Source organism: Heterodontus francisci, chromosome 4, assembly GCF_036365525.1.
Source record: "Heterodontus francisci isolate sHetFra1 chromosome 4, sHetFra1.hap1, whole genome shotgun sequence".
In the NCBI taxonomy this organism is placed as follows: Eukaryota; Metazoa; Chordata; class Chondrichthyes; order Heterodontiformes; family Heterodontidae; genus Heterodontus; species Heterodontus francisci.
In genome coordinates, this window is record NC_090374.1 from 36,808,142 (window position 1) to 36,832,702 (window position 24,561).

The following is a 24,561-nucleotide window of genomic DNA, read 5'->3' on the forward strand; positions in this document are numbered from 1 at the left end:
TAGGTAGGTGGTAGGGGAATATTGGAAAGGTGGGGATGTGGTAGGAATATGGGATTAGTATAAATGGGTGGTTGATGGTTGGCACAGACTCGGTGGGCCGAAGGGCCTGTTTCGGTGCTGTATCTCTAAATAAATAAATTCATAAACCAGTTACAATCTCTGAGACATGGCATTATGATGACAAGAAGGTGAACACTTTTATTTTGAAACCGGAATGGGCATGTGCTTTTTTGAAGGACAACTGTGAATCCAAACTTAATTTGACAATCACTGTCATGGAAACTGTGCTAAACCTGCTAAATTGGAGCCAAGCCAGCACGAGGAGCTGAGGCCCATCTTTCCCATCTCCCTATGCCTCTCCATTGCAGTCTCCATATAAATGGAGCATTCTGTCTTATCTAGTTAATCTTTTTACCTACTGCTCCATTCCTTCGTTTCATTGCCTTTCTCAGCTGCAACAAATGTGAAAATAAAAAAGAGCAGAACTGTTAGTTAATCTGTTAGCTATCTCAAGGACGTGCTTTGCAGATGATGCTACAGTCATGGGGGAAATTCAAATGTGAAGAAAATAGATCCATAGATTTTTGCATTCCAATGAGTCATTATGTGTGACGATACCTGCTTCATGTCTCTGCTGGAAAAGACGTGGACTCTTAGCAACATAGAAAAGGAATCATGAGAAAGTGTGGGATGGCAAAGACCATGTGGTGGACATTAGGTGCAGGCTCTCTTTGACCACTTTTTTTTTGTCTTGTCCAGGTCTTGCTGAGCTGAGCGTCGAGAGAAGATTAGAGCGAGAGAGTGGAAGGTTGGACACATAATGCCTGAAGTATGGATGTGAAAGAACGTAGGCCCTACTGCTCCCTCACAAAAAACAGGCGCGATAAAGAGCGACGCTACACAAGCTCGTCAGTAGACAACGACGAGTGTCGAGTGCCCACTCAGAAATCCTACAGCTCCAGCGAAACTCTTAAAGCCTATGATCACGATACAAGACTCCTGTATGGAAACAGGGTCAAAGACTTGGTTCACAGGGAGGCTGATGAGTACACAAGGCCAGGTAAAAAGAAAACTTCATTCTATATTCCATAACTGTTTATATCTGTGTGTTTTGGTAACTTAGTAGTACTGGCCCAGCAACCCAAAGTCATGAGTTTAACTCCCACTGTGGCAATTTTAACAATTATGATGAATCAAACTGGTAAACTTGGTGCCTTGCACCAGAAAAAAGGATCGAAAGTCCCAGATGGTTCACTAGTGTACTTCAGAGAAGGAAACTTGCTGCTTCTACCTGATCCGGCTCCACATGACTCAAAACCCAAACTGTGCCCTCAAGCCAGTGGGATGGGCAATAATATCAGCTTGCAAGTGCCACCCACCTACCAAGAACAAAAAAAGTCATGTATTCCATTGATATACTTTCTTCTTATGGGGATGATGGATCACTTTTTGCCATATCTCCCAACCTTCAAGACAACACAATAATAAGGTGCTCCTCACAATTTATGAACTAGATATAGAAAAAACCCCTGTGACGACAACTTCTGAGGAAGTGAGAAATGTGATTCTAATGCACACTGGCTGTTTGGCACAGTGAGTATGAGAAAGGGGAGTGGGAATTCAGGTTCTAGAGAAAGATGATGGGTGGCCAGAAGCTGGAATAAGGACTGTTAACTGTAGAAAGGCATGTGATTCCAAAGAGTCCAGAATAGACAGGTTGCAGATCCAAGCTGAGGTGTGGAGTGAGAGCACTTCCCAAAGTGAAGTTCAGTACAACCCATCAGAGTGAGTCATGTATAGTGTGATGTTCACCCACCTCATCTGGCTTTCAAACCCAAAACAATGGCCTAGATTTCCAGTCTTCTATGTGAGTAGAACTGTCCCTTATTAGGACAGTGGTTGCGTAAGTTAGTTTTTTCTGCAATTGTTTTTGTTTACAATTTAGAAAAGCAAGTACAGAGTTTAATTTTTCAAATCAGCCCTTCTGTTTGGAGAATTTGAGAGCTGTATCTGATCTGCTGTGGTGTGAGAAGGTCAAAAACACATTAAAGCAATTAAAGACAAAATGGAAACTAGCTAGAAGCAATGTTTCACAGCAATAAGAATCGGAGAATGGTGGGGCATTTGTTTTTTTAAAAATTCAACAAGGTAATGTTTTTACATTTTGTCAATGGGGAAAATGGATGTGGTTCTGTATCAGAATTCTGTAGAAAATCCATTTTTAGAGTTTTTGATAAAGCTTGTGGTTTGGAGGTTGAGTGTGGGGGCATCGACTGAGAACAGGACCTGGGTTAACTGTGATGTCCCAATTGTCAAGCAATCTGCCAGCATTTAGTGTCTTAAACTCACAAATGAAGAATGGATACTTGAAAGAAGAAACAGTTCCCAGCAGGTCTGAAGCTGCACCCTGGCAAGTGGTAGTTCAGGAAAAGACAGAAAGTGGGACGGGAACGTTATCCTGATTGACTTTCATAATCGTTCACATTAGAATAACTCACACTGTAATGATCTTCCTATTGTAACCCGGAAATAATACCAGTGATACCATTCAAGATCAGGTCAGATATTTATGGTCCCACCTTCACTGTGCATTTTATTAGTTAAAAAGAAAAGAAAGACTTGCACTTAGGCAGAACCTCAGCATGCCCCAAAATGTTTTATAGCCAACAGAGTACTTTTGCAGCAATATAGGAAATGTGGCAGCCAATTTGTACCAAGCTCCTACAAACAGGGATAAATATTAGCCAGGACACTGGGGAGTATTCCCCTGCTCTTTTTCCAAATAGCGTCATGGGATTTTTTGTGTCACTCATACCTAAATGTAATGCAAAATGAGATGAAAATGAATTTGACATGTGAAACTGCGAACATTTGCAGCTCATTCCCCCTGTAGACTTTAAAATGAAGCTCCCAGTAATGTTTGGTGAATTCTTTTCCATAGGTGACTGCTCTCCATCAGTATATTTCCACTTTTACTTCTAACAGCCTTAAACCATGTGCCGTAACTGACCAGAATATTGGCATGGTGATACTTAGAAATGGTTCAGAATTGAGACTTGGATTGTTTTCTTCAATAACAAAAAATTGTCCGACACAGCATCGCAACTCATTTACCGATGGGGTTCCACATGAAAGGCTGCTCTTAGCAGCTGCACACTCAGGGACACTCTGTGGAAACTGAAAGCTCACATTGAAGCACAGAGCAAGTAGAAAATCAGCAGGATTGTGGTTTCTTTTTAATAGAAATACTGTGTAAACTATCTGTTGTACAGGTGCGCACAGTGGTACACTGCACTGATGCTCCAGTTGTGAAAGTCAGCAGACTCACATCTACACTTGGAAAAGTTTTCGAACTGCTGGAATCCTTGATTAAGGCCATTCAGCCCATTGGCTAAAATTTTACCTCAGGCCAGAGGCTCCGCCCACCAGCAGAAAAAGTCAGTGGGGAGCCTGCCTCTGCCAGGCCTGGAAACCACTCCGTAATTTTACATGGCCCAGGCCCTTAACTGGCCTCGGGCTGGGCGGGCGGTGTGGGGGTGGGGGGGGGGGGGCGGAGCTCGAGAGGGGAGAGGAGGTCATCCGGGGGGACAACATGCCCACTTAAGGACCTTGATTGACTTGGGGTAGGTGGGCCGTTTGTCACCTCCTCCGCCACTGGTAAAATTGCAGCAGGGGCAGGAAAGTGATGCAAATGGCACCCCGTGCCTCCCACTCAATTTAAGGCCCCCCCCCCCCCACCTCCTCCATCCCACTCCTGGGTGCCAGAAAATGGCGGCCATTGTGTGTGCCATGGTCAGCTCCTCTAATTGGTGCCACCCATCGTAGTCAAACTTGTACCCGTTAATATACTTAACCTTCTCAGCTATATAGCCAGGGGATTGGACATTCAGTCCCTCCCTCTTACAGGGAGAGGTGGAGGGAATATCTCCAAGCAGTCACTTCAGGAACAAGCCATGCCAGAGGTTTAAAAATTGGTAATAAAAACAGAGAGTGCTGGAAAGGTCATCAACGTGAAACATTAACTGTGTTTCTCTCTCCACAGATGCTGCCAGACCTGCTGAGTATTTCCAGCACACTCTAATATTTCAGATTTCCAGCATCCGCAGTATTTTGCTCTTAGTGTAAAAATAGGTGTTCCTGTCAGACAGTCTTAGCAAGTCCCGATAGACATGGACTTTGGGAGCCTCGTGTCAACAGCTTGGGTCTCGAGCAGTCCTAAAGTAGCATTACAAGTATCCTATGCTTCCCACCCTTCAGCCAGTTTCTTATCCAAATCCTAGGTTTTACTCTGCTTTAAGCTTAAAGAGTAGCTTTTATGCAAAGCTTTCACCTCCTTTATGAGAGGAGGAGGAATAATGGTGGTGGTGGAGTGGTGGGGGAGGGCCCAGCGGAGAAACACATTAAGATGAAATTCCAGTGAAATTAAATGTCAGCCATTAATAATGCACCTTTCAGCTTGAAGACAAGAGAATTAAAATGCAATTAGCATGTCAGTGTTCCTAAAGCCATAAAATTTAAATCCCTTGAAACTAAGGGTTTCACACTAATATTAACTGACGGTTTACTAATTCTGGTCTCTGAAGACTTTAAATACTTAAACCATATAAAACAAGTCAAAAAGACATTATGGATTCAATCAACTCTGATTTTTATTAAATATGTAAAAAGACCAGAAAAGATGCTTAATGCTGCCCTCCCACTCGCTGCTAACATCTGCCAAGGGCCATTAGTCTGCTTTGGATGCACCAACAAAGTGGGGACAGCAAGGTGATCTTTGTCTTGAAAGAAAGAAAATAAATTTTCATTTTATGTAGCGCCTTTCACAAGCACAGAACATCCCAAAGCACTTCACAACCAATATGGTATATTTTGTAATGTAGGAAACGCAGCAGCCAATTTGTGCACAGCAAGCTCCCACAAACAGTAGTGTGATAGTGACCAGATCATCTGTTCTATTGTTGCTGCTTCTGGGGTAAATGTTGCCCAGCACACAGGGGATAACTCCCCTGCTCTTCTCAAAATAGAGCCATGGGATCTTGTACATCCACTTGATGGAGCAGATTCATGCCGCTTTCAAAGGCAGCACCTTTTATAGTGCGACACTCCCTCAATAACGTACTGAAGTGTGAATCTAAATTACATGCTCAAGTCTCTGGAGTGGAACTTGAACCCACAACCTTTCTCACTCAGAGGCACGGCTGATACCAAGGCTGACGTTGACTGCTGTGGCTGTGTCTGAATCGGACCGCTGCTTCCCGCTCACACCCAAACTGTACTAACAGGTAAAATAAATGGTAAATAACTTCAACATGGGTGTGAGGGGACTTGGACATCACCATCTAACTTCAATTCCTTTTGTTCTGATATTAATCTACGAGCTAGACAGTCGAACACCAGAACCACTGAGTACATCAACTCCTGGCTGCCTGAGCCGCATGTTCAGGAATCAGATGTTTAGTGGCTGTTGAATGCATTTAGCATGGTGTTTGAAATAATCCTGGATTTAACCTATTGCCATGAGCTCTGCGACCTCAATTACTGTACTGGTCATTGATATCAGTGCAATTCGGTGAGAGATAAAAACAAAAGGAAGGGTCTTACCATCTTGAGATTGGTTGGAAATGCATTGAAAATAGTTGGAAACTGGAGACTCAGCTGGTAAATATTGTATGGGATATGTATCTGGAAGTTTCAAGGTACTTTCCCTGGTTCCCACTGACTTCACTGATCTCATCTAGGTTTGACTTATGGGGCAGATCTGTGTGATTGTATAAAATGGGGGAGAGCAAGTCACTGGTCTAGTTTACATGACTTCCCATTTTTCTTTCCATTGGAGTCAATGATGTATTTTACAGTGATATAAGACAGACTGCAGAATTGCTAACATCTGTTATACACTCTTGCACAAAGTCAAGATCTGCCCCAATGTCTCTGGCCTAGGGAAAGTGTCATTAATTTGTTGTACATTTTGTTCCTTATTGCTATCCATTATCTTCTGGTGAAAAGTACTGTCTGGGTGTTAGATGCGCACAGGATTTGGCTCAGTTTTCTTGTATAGTTCATGAGTCTGCACATTCTCCAGCTGATATATCAGGAATGACCAGCATGGGTGAGGTGGCTGAACAAGTGTTGAAATTACTGAAGCTCCCAAAAATCTTTCAGTTAGCCATAACATACTATTTGGTAGGGTAGCATAATGGCTATGTTGTGGGCATTAGTAATCCAGAGGCCTCGTATCCCTGAGAATGTGAGTTCAAATTCCACCATGACAATTTGAGAATTTTAATTCCGTTTTAAAACTGTGGAACAGAAAACAAGTTGGCGTCAGTAAAAGTGACCATGAAACTGTCAAATGGTTGTAAAAAATGAACTGGTTCACGAACACCGTTTAGAGAAGGAAATCTGCCATCCTTATATGAGACACCAGTCCTATGCCAAAGTGATTGGCTCTGTGACAAGGCCTAGGAAGTAAATTACTTATATTAAATCCCTACAAAGAATAATATTAGCAGTTCAAGAAGATAGTCAAGAAATAGCAAAGGAAAGAAGTCACTAGTGGGAGTAGTCTATAGGCCCCATAACAGTAACTATACTGTAGGACAGAGAATAAATCAAGAAATAATGGGGGCTTGTAAGAAAGGTACTGCAATAACCATGAGCGAGTCTTCACACAGATTGGACAAATCAAATTGGCAATGGTAGCCTTGAGGACAAGTTCATAGAGTGTATTCTGGACAGTTTCTTAGAACAATATGTTGCTGAACCAACCAGGGAACAGGCTACTTTAGGTCTGGCAATGCGTAATGAGACAGGATTAATTAATGATCGCATAGTAAAGGATCCTCTTGTTTAACAAATTTATGACTTCTTTGAGGATGTAACAAGTAGAGTGGATAAAGGGGAACCAGTAGATATAGTGTATTTGGATTTCCAAAAGGCATTTGAAAAGGTGCTGCATAAAAGGTTACTGCACAAGGTAAGGGCTCTAGGTGTTGGGGAGTAATATTTTAGCATGGATAGAGGATTGGTTAACTAACAGGAAACAGAGAGTTGGGATAAATAGGTAATTTTCAGGTTGGCAAACTGTAATTAGTGGGGTGCCACAGGGATCAGTGCTGGGGCCTCAGGTATTTACAATCTATATGAATCACTTGGATGAAGGGACAGGGTGTATTGGAGCCACATTTGCGGATGATACAAAGATATGTGGGAATGCAAGTTGTGAGGAGGACAGAAAGAGTCTGCATAGGGATATAGATAGGTTGTGTGAGGGGTCAAAAATTTGGGCAGATGGAGCACAATGTGGGAAAATGTGAGGTTATCCACTTTGGTGGGAAGAATAGAAAAGCAGAATATTATTTAAATGGGGAGAGACTGCAGAATGCTACAGTATAGAGGGATCTGGGTATTCTCATACATGAAACATGAAAGGTTGGCATGCAGGTACAAAAAATAATAAGGGAGGCAAATGGAATGCTGGCCTTTTTCACTAAGGGACGGCATGTAAGAATAGGGAAGTCTTGCTACAACTGTACAGGGTGCTACTGAGACCACGCCTAGGGTACTGCTTAGTTTTAGTCTCCTTATTTGCATTGGAGGTAGTTCAGACAAGATACACTTGGATGATTCCTGGGATGAAGGGGTTGGCTTATTGGGATTGAGCATGTTGGGCCTATACTCATTGGAGTTTAGAAGAATGAGAGGTGATCTTATTGAAATATATAAGATTCTGAGGGGCCTTGACAGGGTAGATGCTGAGAGGATGTTTCCTCTTGTGGGGGAATCTAGAACTAGGGGGCACAGTTTCAGAATAAGGGGTTGCCCATTTAAGATGAGGGTCATGAATCTTTGGCATTCTCTCCCCCAGAGAGCTGTGGAGGCTAGGTCATTGAATTTATTTAATGCTGAGATAGACAGATTCTTGAACTATAGGGGAATCAAGGGTTATGGGGAACAGGTAGGAAAGTGGAATTGAGGCCGAGATCAGATCAGCCATGATCATATTGAATGGCGGAGTAGGCCCGACGGATCTCATGGCCTACTCCTGCACCTTTTTCTTACTTTCTTATGTAAATATGGTCTTGCCACAGCAACACTTGCATCTTGAGAATGAATAAAAGCAAAATACTGCAGATGCTGGAAATCTGAAATAAAAACAGAAAGTGCTGGAAATACTCAACAGGACTGGCAGCATTTGTGGAGAGAGAAACAGAGTTAACATTTCAGTTCTGATAAAGTTCACAGACCTGAAAGGTTAACTCTGTTTCTGTCTGCACAGATGCTGCCAGACCTGTTGAGTGTTTCCAGTACTTTCTGTTTTTGTTCCTGAAAATGAATAATCAGTGAATCTGTGTTCAGGGCAGCAATAATGTTTTCATTTCCTGTCAAAAAACAAAATCATTGTTAGGGGTGGAGCCCTTCAACTGAAGTTGTATTTCTCAATCCTTACTTAAAACACTCCAAACCAGTCTCGTATTCATACCTTGGGCTAACTTGCAGCATAAATACAGACACTCAGATGCGCAGTGATTGTTCCTAAAAAAAAGTTTTTAAATAAACTTCAGACATCTTCAATGAGGAAAGCCCATTGTTACAGGGATACCAAAAGGTAACTGAAGGTCAGGTCTGGATGGAAACATAATGTGGAGGCAGCAGTGATCTCTGTTCACTCTTGAATTGTTCCAATTGTGTTTCCACTCCTGCCACAGGACTGAAACGGCTCTTATCAAAGTCACAAATAGCATCCTCTGTGACTGTGACAAAGGTAAACTTTCCCTTCTCATCCTTCCTGTCCTGTCAGTAGCCTTTGACATGGTGACCACACCATCCACTTCCAACGCCTCTTCACTATTGTCCAGCTGGGCGGGACTGCCCTCATCTGGTTCCATTCTTATCTATCTAATCGTAGTCAGAGAGTCACCTGCAATGGCTTCTCCTCCCATTCCCACACTGTTATCTCTGGTGTCCCCCAAGGATCTATCCTTTGCCACCTCCTATTTCTCATTGATATGCTGCGCCTCAGTGACATCATCTGAAATACAGTGTCAGGTTCCACATATATGCGGGTGATACCCAGCTCTACCTCACCACCACCTCTCTCGACCCCTCCACTCCATGTTGTCAGACTGCTCGTTAACATATAGTATTGGATGAACAGAAATTTCCTTCAATTAAATATTGGGAAGACTGAAGGCATTGACTTTGGTCCCTTCCACAACTCCGCTTCCTAAACACCAACTCCATTCCTCTCCCTGGCAACTGTCTGAGGCTGAATCAGACTGTTTGGAAACTTGGTGTTATATTTGACCCCAAGATGAGCTTCTGACTACATATCCACATCATCACAAAGACTGCCTATTTCCACCTCTGTATATCACCCAACTTTGCCCCTGCCTCGGCTCCTCTGCTGCTGAATCTTTCATCTATGTCTTTGTCACCTCTGGACTTGATTATTCTTACGCATTCGTGGCCAGCATCCCACATTCTACCCTCCGTAAACTTGAGGTCATCCAAAACTCTGCTTCCTGTTTTCTAACTCGCACCAAGTCCCTTTCACCCATCATTCCTGTGTTCACTAACCAACGTTAAGCAACATCTAGATTTTAAAATTTTCACTCTTACTTTCAAATCCCTTCAAGGCCCCTTTCTATCTCTGCAATCTCCTCCAGCGGTACAACCCACCGAGATGTCTTTGCTCCTTTAATTTTGGCCTCTTGACCATCCTCCAGTTTAATCTCTCCATAAAGTGACTTGGAATGTTTTACGATGGCACTATATACAAGTTGTTGCTTTTGTTAAACCTCCTATAGTACAGACACTGTGACCCTAATTTTAAAGTTGGGGCGCAGCGGGAACGGTGCATGAGGCATCAATGTGGCAAGAGCACTTGGCGATTCTGAAGACGTGATGGTCCAGCCGGCCTTAATGGCTGCTCCTCATTTACATAAAAGTTCCCAGAGTCTCCCTAGAATTACAGAATCGTTACAGTGCCGAAGGAGGACATTCGGCCCATCGTGTCCGCACTGGGTCTCTGAAAGAGCAACTCCCTCAGTTCCATTCTTCTGCCTTCTCCCCATAACCCTGCACATTCTTCCTTTTCATATATCTGTCTCATTCCCTTTTGAATGCTTCAATTGAACCTGCCTCCACCACGTTCTCAGGCAGCACATTCCAGACCTTAACCACTCGCTGTGTGAAAAAGTTTTTCCTTGTGTCATGTTTCTATGCTGTACGACTCTATGACTATTGCTTCTCTTACCAAATATTTTCAATCTGTGCCCTCTTGTTCTCAATCTTTTCACGAGTGGGAAGAGTTTCTCTCTATCTACTCTGTCCAGACCCCTCATGATTTTGAATACCTCTATCAAACCACCTCTCAGCCTTCTCTTCTCCAAGGAAAAAAGTCCTAACTTCTCCAATCTATCTTCATAACTGAAATTCCTCATCCCTGGAACCATTCTTGTGAATCTTTTCCAGACTCTCTCCAATACCCAATTTCCTCAAGTGCAGCACCCAGAATTGGACACAATACTCCAGCTGAGGCCGAACTAGTGTCTTATGCAAGTGCCCAACCAGATCCATTAACTGGTCAGATGGTGGGAGCAGGAGCTGGAATTTCGCAGGGGGAGGCTGCAGCCAGTGAGTGGGAACGGTTCCTGGTTGTTATTATTGGGAGAGGGTCTGAAGGCAATTGTGCAGAAGGATGTCACAGACCTGACTGGGGATCATGAAGGCGGTGGTTTCATCGTGATCGGGAAGGAGTTTCCACCACTATCGCAGGGAAACCGAGGCTGGGGAGGATCAGGGACTGCTTGTGATGAATTTCTAAATCAGCAGGCAAGAGCTTGTTTGATTGAAAAGCAATGCTGATGCTGTTTTCTGATTACACGGAGTACCAGACTCTATAAATTCAATACTGCCCAAAGGCTGGAGTCAGCTCAAATTACACTGGGTGGTTAACTCATGGCAGTGAGGAAGGGGCTACACGTCCTACATAGTAGATTGTTTTCTTTGGAGTCAGTGGGACCAGATGTATTTCCTGGAGATGTTTTGCAAAACCTCTGGTGAGATTCTGTGAACTATGTTGCCCCCTACCCCCACTCTTCCCCAACTTCACAAAGCTTCAGGACATGGAAAAACAATCAGCTGTAACCAGGATAAGTGCTCAATGCTATCATTGATTTGACTGTTGGTTTTAAAGATTTTTCAATTCCATGTTACAAGTGTGTAACCGAGCACGCAATTTGTACATCTTTCTGTCAGACCCTTAACCCTTTGAGGCCCGTAGTCGTGTTTCTGCATCAAAATGAAAACAATGCTGTCTGTGAGTATGTTCCCAGGAGCCAACAGGTGAAGAGGTGTTTGTGGATTTTCTATCACACAAGGTTCTGAAACCTGACTCAACAGTGCCACATTTTGGGCTTAGGTTTACAGTCCAGACACAAACTTCATTTGCTGCAGTACAAGCACTTGCAATATTGTTGTTGTGCCATAGTGAGTAGCCCTCTGAAACAATGTGAAATGTCTGGTAAGGTGTGGAACTCGGGCCCCTGCCCACGTAACAAAAGCTGTCAAACTCTTATGCACTTGTGCAACTGTCTGAGGCTAAACCAGTCTGTTAGCAACCTTACTATCATCTTTGACCTCGAGTTGAGCTTCTGACCACATATCCACACCATCACTAGGACTGCCGATTTCACCTTTAAAATGGCCTGACTCTGCCCTTGCCTTAGTTCTGCTGCTGAAACCTTCATCCATGCCTTTGTCATCTCTAGACTTGACTATTACGACACGCTCTTGGCTGGACTCCCACATTCTACCCTCCATCATCTTGAGGTCATCCAAAACTCTTGCCCAAGTCCCGTTCATCTATTACTCTTGTACTCTTTGACCTACATTGGGTTCTGGTTAAGTAATACCTCGATTTTAAAATTCTCATCCTTGTTTTCAGATCAGTCCATGGTCTTGGACCTCCCTATCTTTGTAATCTCCTCCAACCCTGCAACCCTCTGCGATATCTGCACTCGTGTAATTCTGGCATCTTAAGCATCGCCAATTTTAATGTTAAAGGTGCTATACAAACACAAGTTGTTGTTGTTATTTGCAATTATTGTTTTAGTCAGCGTTCTTTTCCCCCAATCTTGTCTGCTTCTCGAGCTGAATCTTCCACAGGTGCTGGCTGCATGTTGCTGAAGAGGCATTTCAGCTTCTGTGAGCCGAGAGTGATTGTCAGTAGACTATTCCACCATGGAGGGAATCACAGACAATGCCTGACATTTGGAAAGAAAGAAAATTACTTACATTTATATAGTGCTTTTCATGACAAGACGACCTAAAATGCTTTACAGCTACTTTTTGAAGTGTAGTCACTGTTGTAGGAAATATTTCAGCCACTTTGCACACAGCAATATCTCTCAAACAGCAGTGAGAAAGATGACCAGATAATCTGTTTCAGTGATGTTGTTTGAGGGATAGATATTAGCCAGGGCGAACTCACCTGCTCTTCTTCAAAATAGTGCCATGGGATCTTTTACGTTCAGCTGAGAGAGCAAACGGGGCCTTGGTTTAATGTCTCATCCAGTATGTCCCGAAGCCATCTCTCTTTGATTAGTGCCAACGGACTTGGGAGCTCTGCCTTTGAGAAGGCTGCTGCATTTGTGATTTTGTCCTGTCAGGATATACCCATAATGTGCCGCAGGCAATAAAGACGGAAATTATTGAGCTTCTTTTCCTGGTAGTTGTAAGTCGCCCGTGTTTCACAGTCATACAGCAAAGTGTCGAGAACACAGGCCTTATAAACCATCAGCTTGGTCCTAAGGATCAGCTTGGTGTTATCCCATGTACTACGTTTCGCGAGTTGGCCAAAGGTGGTACCTGCTTTCCCTATGTGTGTATTGAGCTCTGCATCAAGGGACACTGATAACATAGTAAAATATCCAAGGCACTTCAAAGGAACGTTATCAGACAAAATTTGACATTGATCCATCTAAGGAGCTATTGGAACAAGTGACCAAAAGATTATGTAGCGTCTTAAAGGAAGAAAGAGATGTAGAGAGGCTTAGGGAGGGAATTCTAAAGTTTAGGGCCTAGGCAGTTGAAGGTAAGGTCACCAATGGCAGAGTGATGAAAATCAGAAATCTGGAATTCAAGAAAGAAGAGGCGGGAGAGAATCAGAGAGAATTTTTTTTTTCGAGGATAAGATGTTTCGGTCCCCAAAGGGTTAGCAAAATAAATCAGAAACAATTGCAATTTACCATAACAACTGTTGCAGAACTGCAGCAAATCCCAAGAAAAAATAAAATTCAAGTTAAAAGTCTCCTCTGAGCTGGGCAGTGTCATTGTTAGGAAGCGTGACATTGCACTGGAGACTGATATTTGGCTGTTTTCTATTTGTTTCACTTCATTAGGTCTCCCAAGCAATCAGTTAAGGTATTCCTGCATTGCAAATCTGTGACAGCTGATGTTTGATTTGTAGTTAATTATAGCAGTTGATTTTCATAATTTATGAGTCTCACTGTCAGACCCCATTTAGCATTCAGGCTCCAGATAATGCTGAGTGGTGTAGGGTGATTTGACCAGGGCAATGAACCAATTAACAGGCAGAGTTAACGTTAAGTCAGCCAAGATCCTGCTGAAATGAATTTCTATTAAGGATTGTTTCTGTATCGGAATGAGAAAGTGAACTAGTTTATAGTTCCAACATTCTCATCCACTTCCTTCTCTAGTCTCCTATCCCTATTCTCACACGGTATTGCTAAAATAGGCAGTTACTTATTTCCAGGAATGACAAACATTTTATTGGACTTCCAATTCAAGAAGTTCAGAATTTGAATTCTCTCTCACTCTTAATTCTGATGTTTGAATATTGAGGGCACACCAGTGATCAGGAAGCCCAGCCTTTTGTAGCTTGTAGTGCCCTCAGGGAGTCAGATATATATGCCAGGGACTCAGATACCTGTCGTTGGAGAATTGGGCACAGAATGCCAGGGCTGGGTATGTCTGCCAGGGATTCGGACACATGCTGGACCTCCCCCCCCCGCCCCCCCCGCCCCAGGCAAATGCTATCAAAAACTCAGAGATATGTGCTGTTGGGGTATCCAGCACATTCTATCAGAGCCAGATGCATATCACAATGGACACGGAATAACCTGCTTACTCCTCCACTGAGGACTACCAAGGGTTAATGGACAAATTCAATGTAAAAATTGAGAAGACGAGGGGAAGGAAACACACCTTAAAAAGTTTTTAACTGGAGTAGCAAAGGAAACTAGATATGCAGATGCACAAATCATTAACCAGAGCAACACAAGTACATCATAAAGCCAGAAAAAAGCAAATGGAATCCTTGCTTTTACATCGAGAGGTACAGAATTCAAAAGCATGTAGGTAGTGCCAAGCTTGTTTAAGATCCCGGTCTGCAGTTGGAGCATTGTGTACAGTTTAAGATACTACATTGTAGAAAAAGCAATAGAAAAACAAAAGATTATACTAGGTGGTTCATATGGAGAAAAACACCAACATTGACTGGAGAGCCAAATAGACAATTTCTGTCCGAGAAAATGTAACGACAATCAATTGGGAATGAATGGTGACTGTTTTTGCTAAGAAACTGCTTACAGCAATGTACATCTAAATAATCATCTGAGTCCACTTTGAAAGACTGCACATATATTGAGGTAAGTCCGATAAGGAATTCAAGTGAAACCTCTTTACCCAGAGAACAGTTAGAATGTGGAACTCGCGACCACATGAAGTGGTTGAGGTGAATAGCATAGATACATTTCAAGGGAAGCTACATAAGTACATGAGGGAAAAAGGAATAGAAGGATATGTTGATGGAGACGAGATGAGGTAGAGTGGGAGGAGGCTTGTGTGGAGTCTAAACGCTGGCACAGACTAGTTGGGCCAAATGGCCTGCTTCTGTGTTGCAAATACTGTGCAAATTTATGTAACTCAGCAAGTGAATAGTGGCCCTGACAACCAAGTGGGGCTGCAGGAGGGAGTGCCAAGCCAAAAATTTATACCGCTGTGCTGAGCTCAGTTGGGTAAATAGTGGTTACTACTTCTCCAGGGATTACAATAGCGCACGTCATTGTCGGCCATATGCATACAATTCATGGGTGATGACAAACGGACGACTGGTGCCTGGAAAATTGTTCTGGCGTTGGTGCTCAACCTGAATGCCACTGGGACTTTGCACATCAGTCAGATGGATTACAATTGTTCTGTCCTATGTGGAAGGCCCCCCAAAAGGGTGCAGATTCATGGGTTGCCCCATTATGGGACTGACATACTTCAGCAAGCACTCCAGCTCTACCGGGCTCTGGGGAAAAGGTGGGGGAGTGGGACTAGGTGAGTTGCTCTTGACGAGAGCTGGCACTGACACAACAGGCCGAATGGCTGCCTTCTATGCTGTGATCATTCTATGACTCTTTGATTTGGAATGGTTACTATAAGGGAAGTCAAGCACAGACTTAAAAATAAATAAGCCAGCACCCATACTCGGTTACTTCCTCCCCTGTGCCACTTCTGCTGAGTGTCTGGTGCACCTTCCCCTCATGCCACAAAATCCACATGGTGCTGAAAGGGCAGCTAGTCTCTGCTGGAGTCCAAGATTCTGGCTTTGATGCTGACAGTGCTTCACGGGCGATAGGTCCAAATCAACAACAACATACATTTATGTTGCATCTTTAAAGTAGTAAAATGTGACAAGGCACTTCACAAGAGAATTTTCAGGCACAATTTGACACCGAGTTACATAAGGAGATATGCGTAGAGGTGACGAGAAGCTTGGTCAAAGGGGTAGATTTTAAGGAGCGTCTTAAAAGAGGAGAGCAAGGTAGAGAGGTTTAGGAAGGGAATTTCAAAGCTTAGGACCGAAGCAACTGAAGGTATGGCCGCTAATGGTCAAGCAATGAAAATAAAGGATGCGTAAGAGGCCAGAATTGGAGCAACAACTTGGTTTTATATAGTGCTTATAAAATAGTAAAATGTCCCAAGGTGCTTCCCAGGACTGTTATCAAACAAAATTTGACACTGAGCCACATGAGGAGATATTAGGCCAGACAAGCAAAAGCTTGGTCAAAGAGGTAGGTTTTAAGGAGTGTCTTAAGGGAAGAAAGGGAGATAGAGAGGTGAGAGGCTTCAGCAGGGAATGCCAGAACTTTGGGCTTAGGCTACTGATGGCACAGCCACTAATGGTGGAGCCACTAATAGCAGATGCTTACGAGGCTACAATTGGAGGAGCGCCGATATCCTGGAGGGTTGGAGGACTGAAGGAGATGACAGAGATAGGGAGGGGTGAGGCCGTGGGAAGATTTGAAAATAAGAATGAGAATTCTAAAATTGAGGCATTGCTTAACTGGGAGCCAGTGTAGGTCAATGAGCCCAAGGATGATAGGTGAACAGAACATGGTTGGAGTTAAGACATGGGAAGCAGACTTTTGGGTGATCACAAGTCTGTGAAGGGTAGAAAATGGGAGGCCAGCCAAGAGTAGGTGAGAAAATGATTGAAACTCCTCACCTTGTGCTGTCAAGTAAGGGTGACTCATTCTTGCCCAGGCACATGGATCCCTTGAACAGTTACAGCATCCAGCCCATTAAACGAAGTGTTCAGACACAAAACAATCTTTGATAAAAGCCTGGATGCAAGCTGCTGGAGCCATGTGCAGGAATAGAGGGGAAGGACCTAGAAGGGGAAAAAATATTTTTTTCAAGAGGTAAAGAGTTCTGTAAACAGAAGTAAAAGAGCCTCTGACACACTGTTTCTGGTTGTTCTATCATCACTCTAATGGTCTGGAACACTATGAGGATGGATCATTTTTTTGAAAGGTCAGATAGGAATCTCAGCCTTCAATCCTCTCCCCTGCTTCTTCATGACAGGTGTCAAAACTAATGCAGTCTGGGTAAGTCCCTCAAGCATTGTTTCAGTGGTCAAGCTTAGAGGAGTTGAGACAAAGCCCTGCTATCAGCTTTCACACCTTTCGTGCCCATCCCAATTCTCCCTCCATTGTTGTTAAGCTCTTTGTAAAGCATTCTCCCAGCCCCCAAATTCTTTTATACCTGCCAGCTTGTTTTTGTTTGACACCTGAATGGAGGTGACAGAGGCTTGAGATGACAAAGCAGGGCTGAGGTGCTGCGATGTGTGTGAATGCTGGGGAATGCAGCAGACAAAAGGAAAGATCTTGATCACCTCACACCATAAGCTTAACAAGACACCTCTCTGTAATGCCTGACTGAATCTCAAACCTTTGTGTGTGTGTATGTGTCTGTTTATTTGCTTTAGCTTTTTTTTATATTTTAAAAGGAGGAGAAAAGGGGGAAAACAAAGCTCACTTCCACTGTTACTCCCACAACAGGGGCAAATTTCTCCCTGAGGGAATTGGGAATCTGTGAGCCTGCCACTCGACGAGGGCTGGCATTCTGTTCGGAGATGGGGCTCCCCCACCGAGGATACTCTGTGAACGCAGGGTCAGACGCCGACACGGAAAACGAAGGAGTGATGTCCCCGGAGCACGCCATGAGGCTGTGGGGCAGGGGGGTCAAATCCGGACGCAGCTCCTGCCTATCCAGTCGTTCCAATTCAGCCCTCACGCTGACCGACACGGAGCACGAAAACAACAAGTCAGACAGTGAGAACGGTGAGTTCAGAAGCTTCTTTGAAATCCCAAGTGCACTTGCTAGCAGTTTTCTCTCTCTTTCTCTTCCTCTCTCTTGCTCAACGAGCCCCCTTGTTTCATATTTTCCCATAGATGTCATGTCCTTGAGTACTGTAATTGCACCAGATCAATATGTAACACCGGACGTGCTTCAAAATGCCAGGGACCCACATCGTGATCTTGGATATATCTTTTGAGATGGAGCATTGTCTAAATCATGATTAATTTGCCTCGCGAATCCTCTGATGGCATTGCTGACAGTCTGGGCTGAGGGAGCAGGAACTGTTGGGAGATTAATGAGGATTTGATGGGTTCGGTTTTAAAGTGGGGTGAGGGGGAGAGATGAAGAATAAAGGAAGATTTATATCTGCCCACGCCACCTGTGTGTTCTCAGTGGAGGTGCACAACTCATTGTGATAAATTAACCCCTGGGCCTTCCTCAAAGCAAAGGTGTCTTTGTGCATTCCTTGTCAAGGAAACTCAGCAGAAATGTTTAGATTCTTGTGAATAGATGACAGTTTATTAATGATGCTCATCGGGGTGGTGGGGGTGGGGGGACAAATTCATCATGCTTAAAAAGCAAAGGTAATGCAAGCAGTTGAAACACTGTTCCATTAGGAGCTGAAAGCATTTTAAAAAGGTGTGTCCTGGGGACTGAGAGGAGCAGATGTTAGACCAGCTTCTGGAGGTCATTGAACTGAGCAGCTGCTTTGATCCAAAGCATAAAAAGCCTCATGTCTTCACCTCTGAAGGAGCTTTAGCATTAGAGTGGAGCAGCTAACTCATGATGCAGGGGCCTGTGCGCAGTTGACGACAGCATCAAAGTGGACTGTCAATTTGGCTGACAGCAGCGTAGTCTTTCCCAGTTCTAACCTGCCGTGGGTAGTTAAAGCTCTCCTCAGCAGCCATGTCAACTCACTGAGCCCATTCTTTGCCAGCAGTATGCTTACAACCCGCTGCTGACCCACAGGACTCAACTCAACAAGTATGAGCTCAAGAGCTCACAGTGCCAGTGGAAGGAACTCACCCATTTATTGGTACAGGGGATAGAGGGAGTTTGTTTTGGGCATTGATTGAGACCAAAACCAGGTTCACTTGGCCGCACGAGATTGGGACATGTGATCAATCTCTGAAGACCCATACCCGCATCAAATTCAAAGCTATGCCACTAATTAACGGATGGGGGGGGTGGGGGGGGGGGGTGCGCTTTGAGGTAAAAAGAGATTCACTGTTATTAGATTATGATAGCACCATGTTTATTGACTAAACATGAAGTCTCATGTACCCAATGGACACTGTAGGATATGTTCTGGCATAACGTTCACTGAGCAAACCCTGCCTACTTAACAAGTATAGTTACAATCTAGTCAGAATGCTGTACCCTCTGGAATATGGGCAAGTGTTACAAAACCAACAATTGTTTACTGCCAGCCTTTTGCAGCGACCAACATACTGAAGGCATTAAAACATTCAAGACACAGGGTGTAGTGCAATGATAAATTGTTTGACTCAATCATATTTGGAACCCGGATGCAGATTTGTTCATACGTGGTGGTGCATTTACCGTGAAGGGTTAAACAGGGCTTGCTGTTCTGTCTTGATGGAGCAGCACTTGGTGCTGATGCTGTAGTCTTAGCCTAGGAATGCCCTGCGAATGCTATGTATTTCCAAATTGCAGCAATATTCGACAGTATTTATTACAGAGCCGACATCAATCGCAGCTCTGTACTTACACAGTTGCACTGCCCCACAATGACAGTCCCAATTTATAAGCCCAGCTTTTAACCTGGGACAAGAGGTGAGTGTGGGGCCAGTGTAAAACCTATGGCATTTAGCCCCTGGATTGGCTCATACCCTAACTTCACATGGAATGACCTAAAGGCTGTCTGGTGAACGCGGGAAATCGCTTGGCTACAGGCCGAAACCAAGGACTCAAGGACACAAGTCCCAGCAACCAGGTAGGTATGTCACGGTTGAGGAGAGTTGGGGGGCTCTGATAAGGAAATCGACTGGGGGAGGGGCCAGGGCGTGAGAGGCTCAAGATTTTCTGATGGGGCCGGAAAGAGCATATCCATTCCTCTAGACTTGCAAGAAAACTTCAAAGTGGACTTAGCTTGTGGTCCTCATGGCCTGCCCACATCTGGTGCCAGGCTTTCCTGACCATGCCCACACCTTCCAATTGGCGCTGAGAGTTCAATGCCAAGCTGGAAGGCTGGGTAGTACTCCCTACATGCCCTATTCTTGCTACGCAGAGTGGGAATGGGGGTTATGGGGATTTAAAATTTCCCCTATAATGTTGGGCATTTTTATTACGAGGAGGGAGAAATCATTAATTTAAAATCAAGGCTGCCATCGATCTCTGCTCTCCAGCCTGTATTACAATTCCAGGGACTTTAACAATGGGGAATGGCCAGGGGCGGGGTGGATGGTGGGGGGAGAAGCGGAGGAATTAAAATAAAAATCCATATCTATTTTGAAGAATTATTGGCATCCCCCGGCAGATGCATATAATTCATTTTCAGTTCCACTAATTTAAACAGTCAGGTATTCAGTATAAAAAGCCACTTTTATTGCATTGAAGGTTGTGCTTTTGGCAAGTAAGAGGTACTCGACGTGGCAACAGCGTGTCATTGGGGCTTTGCTATTGCTGCCATCGCAGTTTTGAACAGTGTGGAAAGTAAAGAGACTTATCTTGTCCAACAGATTTCTGTAATGGGTTTTGCCTAATTTGGATTTTTATTTTAAATTGTGTCACTCATCAAGGTAACAGGAGCCAAATCATGTGTTCGTTCAGCAGACATTTGCGACTACAGATCCAGTATTAATGGCAGGTGGACTGTTTGGCTCCTGAGGCATGTAGACATTGGACATGATATAAGTTGGCTTGAATATTAGTCTTCTCTGTCACTGATAAAATTATTCAAAAATTGATTCCCCCTCCCCTCTAGTAATCAACTTAATTTTATTTTTTGAGGGAGATGATATTGCAGTTCATTGCAAATCCACTTAAATGCAAATTAGATCTTTAATAGAAGCAAACCTTTTCCACATATAGTAGTCCCTTCAAAGGCACCTTGACTTCTGAAGCTTGGCCTGGTCTGAACCTGCCGGTATTTGTCAGTTCAGGTCATTTACCTCTGATGTATGCCGGGTGCAGGGGCCTTGTGCTTGGATCTAAAATCAGTAGATGTGCATAATGGCCTCCAGCTTTGTGGCCTTCTGACTGTTGTCCACAAACAGAAAGCAAAAGGTTTCTACCTCTAATTCCTGTCTTGCTTTTCTTAAATGTAGAATCTTACAGCAGAGGAAGAAGCCATTTGGCCCATCGCGGCTTTGAAAGAGCTATCCAATTAACAGCACACCTTCGCTCTTTCTCCTTAGACCTGCTACTTTTTCATTTTCAAGTATCCATTCATTCCCTTTCAATATTACTATTTAATCTGCTTCCATCACGCTTTCTGGCAATGCATTCTAGATCTGAACAACTCGCTGTGTAAAACAAATATCTTTTTATCTCCTTATTCTGGCATCTAAGGCTTTGTAATCTGTCAGGAATTCCGAGGCTGGAGGGGTGGTAAAATGGAAGTGAAGCCCGACATGCTCCTGCTGCCACGGGATATTACAAAAGGGTGGTCAATTAACCTGATTAATTGGCCTATTGACAGCCATTTTACCAGGACATTAGGATTTTACGAGCTCAGAATGGTCCCCTGTCGCACGAGGAGACAGCCAACAACATCAAGGCATTAATATAGTGCCTTTAACATAGTAAAACGTACCAAGGTGCTTCCCAGCAGCTTCCCGGGTTACCTTCTTCTTGCAGCCTTGGCAGTGACCACCTCTGATTGGGCCAGCAGGTCGCCATCCTTAATTGGACGGTGGCCCCGGTGGCAGCTGCTTACTTGGCTGCCACAGGTACAATCACCTCCACGTTCCCGCCATTCGCCTGCACGGGCTCGGGACCCACGTTTGGTCCCGGCATCGGGTCCTACGGCATGCTGGTAAAATTCCCACCCAAAAATCTACTACTTCTGCGTGCTGTTCCAGCACTGGAGTAGGCAAGTGATGCAGAAGAGTCCATTATTCCCCTGCCAACCTCATGAGCTTCTCTACTATTTGCTTGCACTTACTGCGACTAGCCATTACTGATACTAGCTTTTCATTCCAGATTTATTTAGTGAACGGAATTGAAATTCCCCAGCTGCCGTGGTGGGATTTGCACTCGTATCTCCAGATCATTAGTCCAGGCCTCTGCACTACTAGTCCAATAACATAATATAATCACCATGCGACCGTCCAGTAGGAAAGAAAAGTTGGCCTGTGTAAATGTGTTTTATCACTCTATTTAAATCTCTTCATAAGACTCCCACCTAACTCGGGGCCAAAATTGTACCAGGTCAGTTGACAAGTGGTACACTTTGGTCTTGCTATTGCCCCATTCATGCTGAGATGAAATTTCAATTTAAAGCTATATGTGACACCCTCCCTAAAACGTTAATTAGTTCAATATTCCAGTTGTCTAAAACAACAACAATTTGCATTTAATTCATGCCTTTCACATGGTAAAATGGGATCCCGAGGTGCATCACAGGAGTGATTGCCAGATAAAAGTTAGCACCAAGCCACATAAAGAGATATAAAGGACAGGTGACCAAAAGCTTGGTCAAACAGGCAGGTTTTGAGACATGATGTAAAGGAGCAGAGAGAGAGATTGAGAGAGGGAGAGAGGTTTAGGGAGAGAATTCCAGAGCTTAGGGCTCGGTAGCTGAAGGCACAGCCACCAATGATGGAGCGTGGAAAGAGATGCAGTGGTTTTTGTCAAGGTTCATCCCGAGCAGCTCTCTAATACAGGACCCTGTGCTCTACGGTCTGTTCCCGGGGACATGTACAAAGATAAATATCAACTGCTGCTGGAGGACCATCAACTCGGTGAAAGACACTCTTTGGTCTGCCCAAAACTTGCTGGTCTTCCAGTGCGGGCCTGCCCACCTCCGGTCCCCCCTCTGCAGCCATTCCAATATCTGGCCCAGGGAATTGAACCAAGGATTAGATTGTGTGGCTAGTTGTTTTCTCTGGCTGGCACGGACAGGTCGGGCTGAATGGCCTCCTTCTGTGTCGTAATTTTTCTGTGGTTCTATTGGCTGGAACCTATGTAAAACCCCTTGGGCTGTATGCGCCAAAATATGGTTTTGCTGTGTAATGCAAATGTACATTGCATATAAAATGGAATGAAAGGGTTTTGAGGAAACTCACGTTCTGTATTTAAGAAAACGGATTTCTTTTGCACTTTCTGGAACTGTTTTGAACTGTTTTGTAATGTAGTTTTACAGATTTTCATGAATGTCGTATATTTTTGTGAAAAAAAAAGTGGTGGAGCGAAGGAAGTCAGCGATATGTAATAAATACACTTTGAAAGTGGTTCATTCTCTGTGAAGTGCCTCAGGAATCCTGAATTTGGGAAAAGCACTATAGAAATGCAAGTTCTTTCTTTCCACACTATCAATTGGTGTAGCTGTTTATTCCAATATAACCAGCTCACCGAATCTGTTATAAGGCCCCGGATTGGGCCTCCCATTTCTGCTTCTATCAGTTTGATCAGAGTCTGAGCTGGCCAGTGGAGGCATGCTAACCTTTCTATCTGTTCATTAAAGATGCAGACTTGCACAACATGAACATTGCAATGGCCGCAAAGTAAGGTTGTAGACGTTGCTGACATCTGTGGAATTGGACAGCAGTTCAATCCGCCCCTTTGGAGATGAGAGGAGAATATTTTCTTAAGAGGGTAGCAGGGTGGTGAGGAGGGGGTTGGGTGGAGTTATGAATTTTCTTGCTGATGCCGCATTGCGTTTTCTGACAGAGAAAGCAGGTCATTGCAAAATGGAAGATCGAAATGAGGTTTGAATTCAACATTTTTTTTTTCTTCCTTGTTTTTGATGAATATGTTTAAATGCTGAATGCTAACGACTTAATTGGGTGAGTTAGTGAGGGAGTTACTGCCCCTGACAGTCTATGACAGGGTGAGGGAGTTATATTAATAACACATACCGTTGAAATGACAGAATCAATAAAGTGCCTTAGATTAAGGATGGGGTCTCTACTGATATTAATTCAGCTCCCTTACTCTGTCGGGCTCTGTCATTCCTGCCACTTCCCTTAAAATCATTAATATTTGCCATTTAAATAGAAATTTCAAAGAAAATGGACAGTAGTGGACAGTAGAGGGTGGAGAGCGGGGTTGGGGTTAGTTGGGGGGGATGGCGGAGGGGTTAACCTGGGTGAGTTCCTTCCCTCTCTCCCAGTTTTGCCCCTTTGTCTCCTCTTCTCAGGATGTGAAATGAGGCAGTTTTGCGTGCTTTAAGGAAAGCTGTTGTTGGAAGATGTGCATTACATTCTGCATATAAACGTTCCAATCTCTGGACACTGGAGCTATGGCATTGGAAACTCACATTCCCATGAGTTTGGGGTGCTGCCTTCAGGTCTTTAATTAAATACAAAAATACACAGTCAGATTCCCTCCCTTTTTGCAGTGCAAATCCTGATCTTAGCCCTAATTAGGTGCTGTATCAGAAAGAGATCTATAGGGCTGGATTTTACCGGGCTCCTAATGTCAGGCTGCATGGCGGGGGGGTGAGAGGGGGTTGGAAGATCGTTCCGGCAGAGGCCTACCACGGAGTCCGATGCTGGGAGGGCTGAGCCCAACCTTCCTGGCGGCGGTGAGTCTCCATGGTGGCCGCGCCGCTGCTGGGCGACGGGAGCCGGCTTTGCATATTGAAATGAGCAGCATGAATACATTTAAGTCAACTTACCGCCCATCTTCCGGGCCCACCACGATCTTCGGTGCAGTGGTCGGCAATCCCGCACCTTCAATTCCGCGCCTTCAATTCCCTGTCTGGGGAAAGCAGGC

The 24,561-nt window shown here is 44.1% G+C and overlaps 1 protein-coding gene across 8 annotated transcripts in view; it reads left to right on the plus strand.

Moving 5' to 3' along the window:
- The window catches only part of LOC137368959 (teneurin-3), an 891,767-nt gene that overhangs the window by 343,182 nt on the left and 524,024 nt on the right, over positions 1–24,561 (plus strand). For 7 of the 8 annotated variants that reach the window (XM_068029337.1, XM_068029332.1, XM_068029334.1 and 4 more), the window contains 2 exons: positions 760–1,060; positions 17,358–17,639. In XM_068029337.1, coding sequence (XP_067885438.1) covers positions 832–1,060; positions 17,358–17,639 — 511 coding nt within the window. In that variant the 5' untranslated portion in view covers positions 760–831. The remainder of the gene's footprint in view (positions 1–759; positions 1,061–17,357; positions 17,640–24,561) is intronic. The other variant, XM_068029339.1, reaches the window with a different exon arrangement.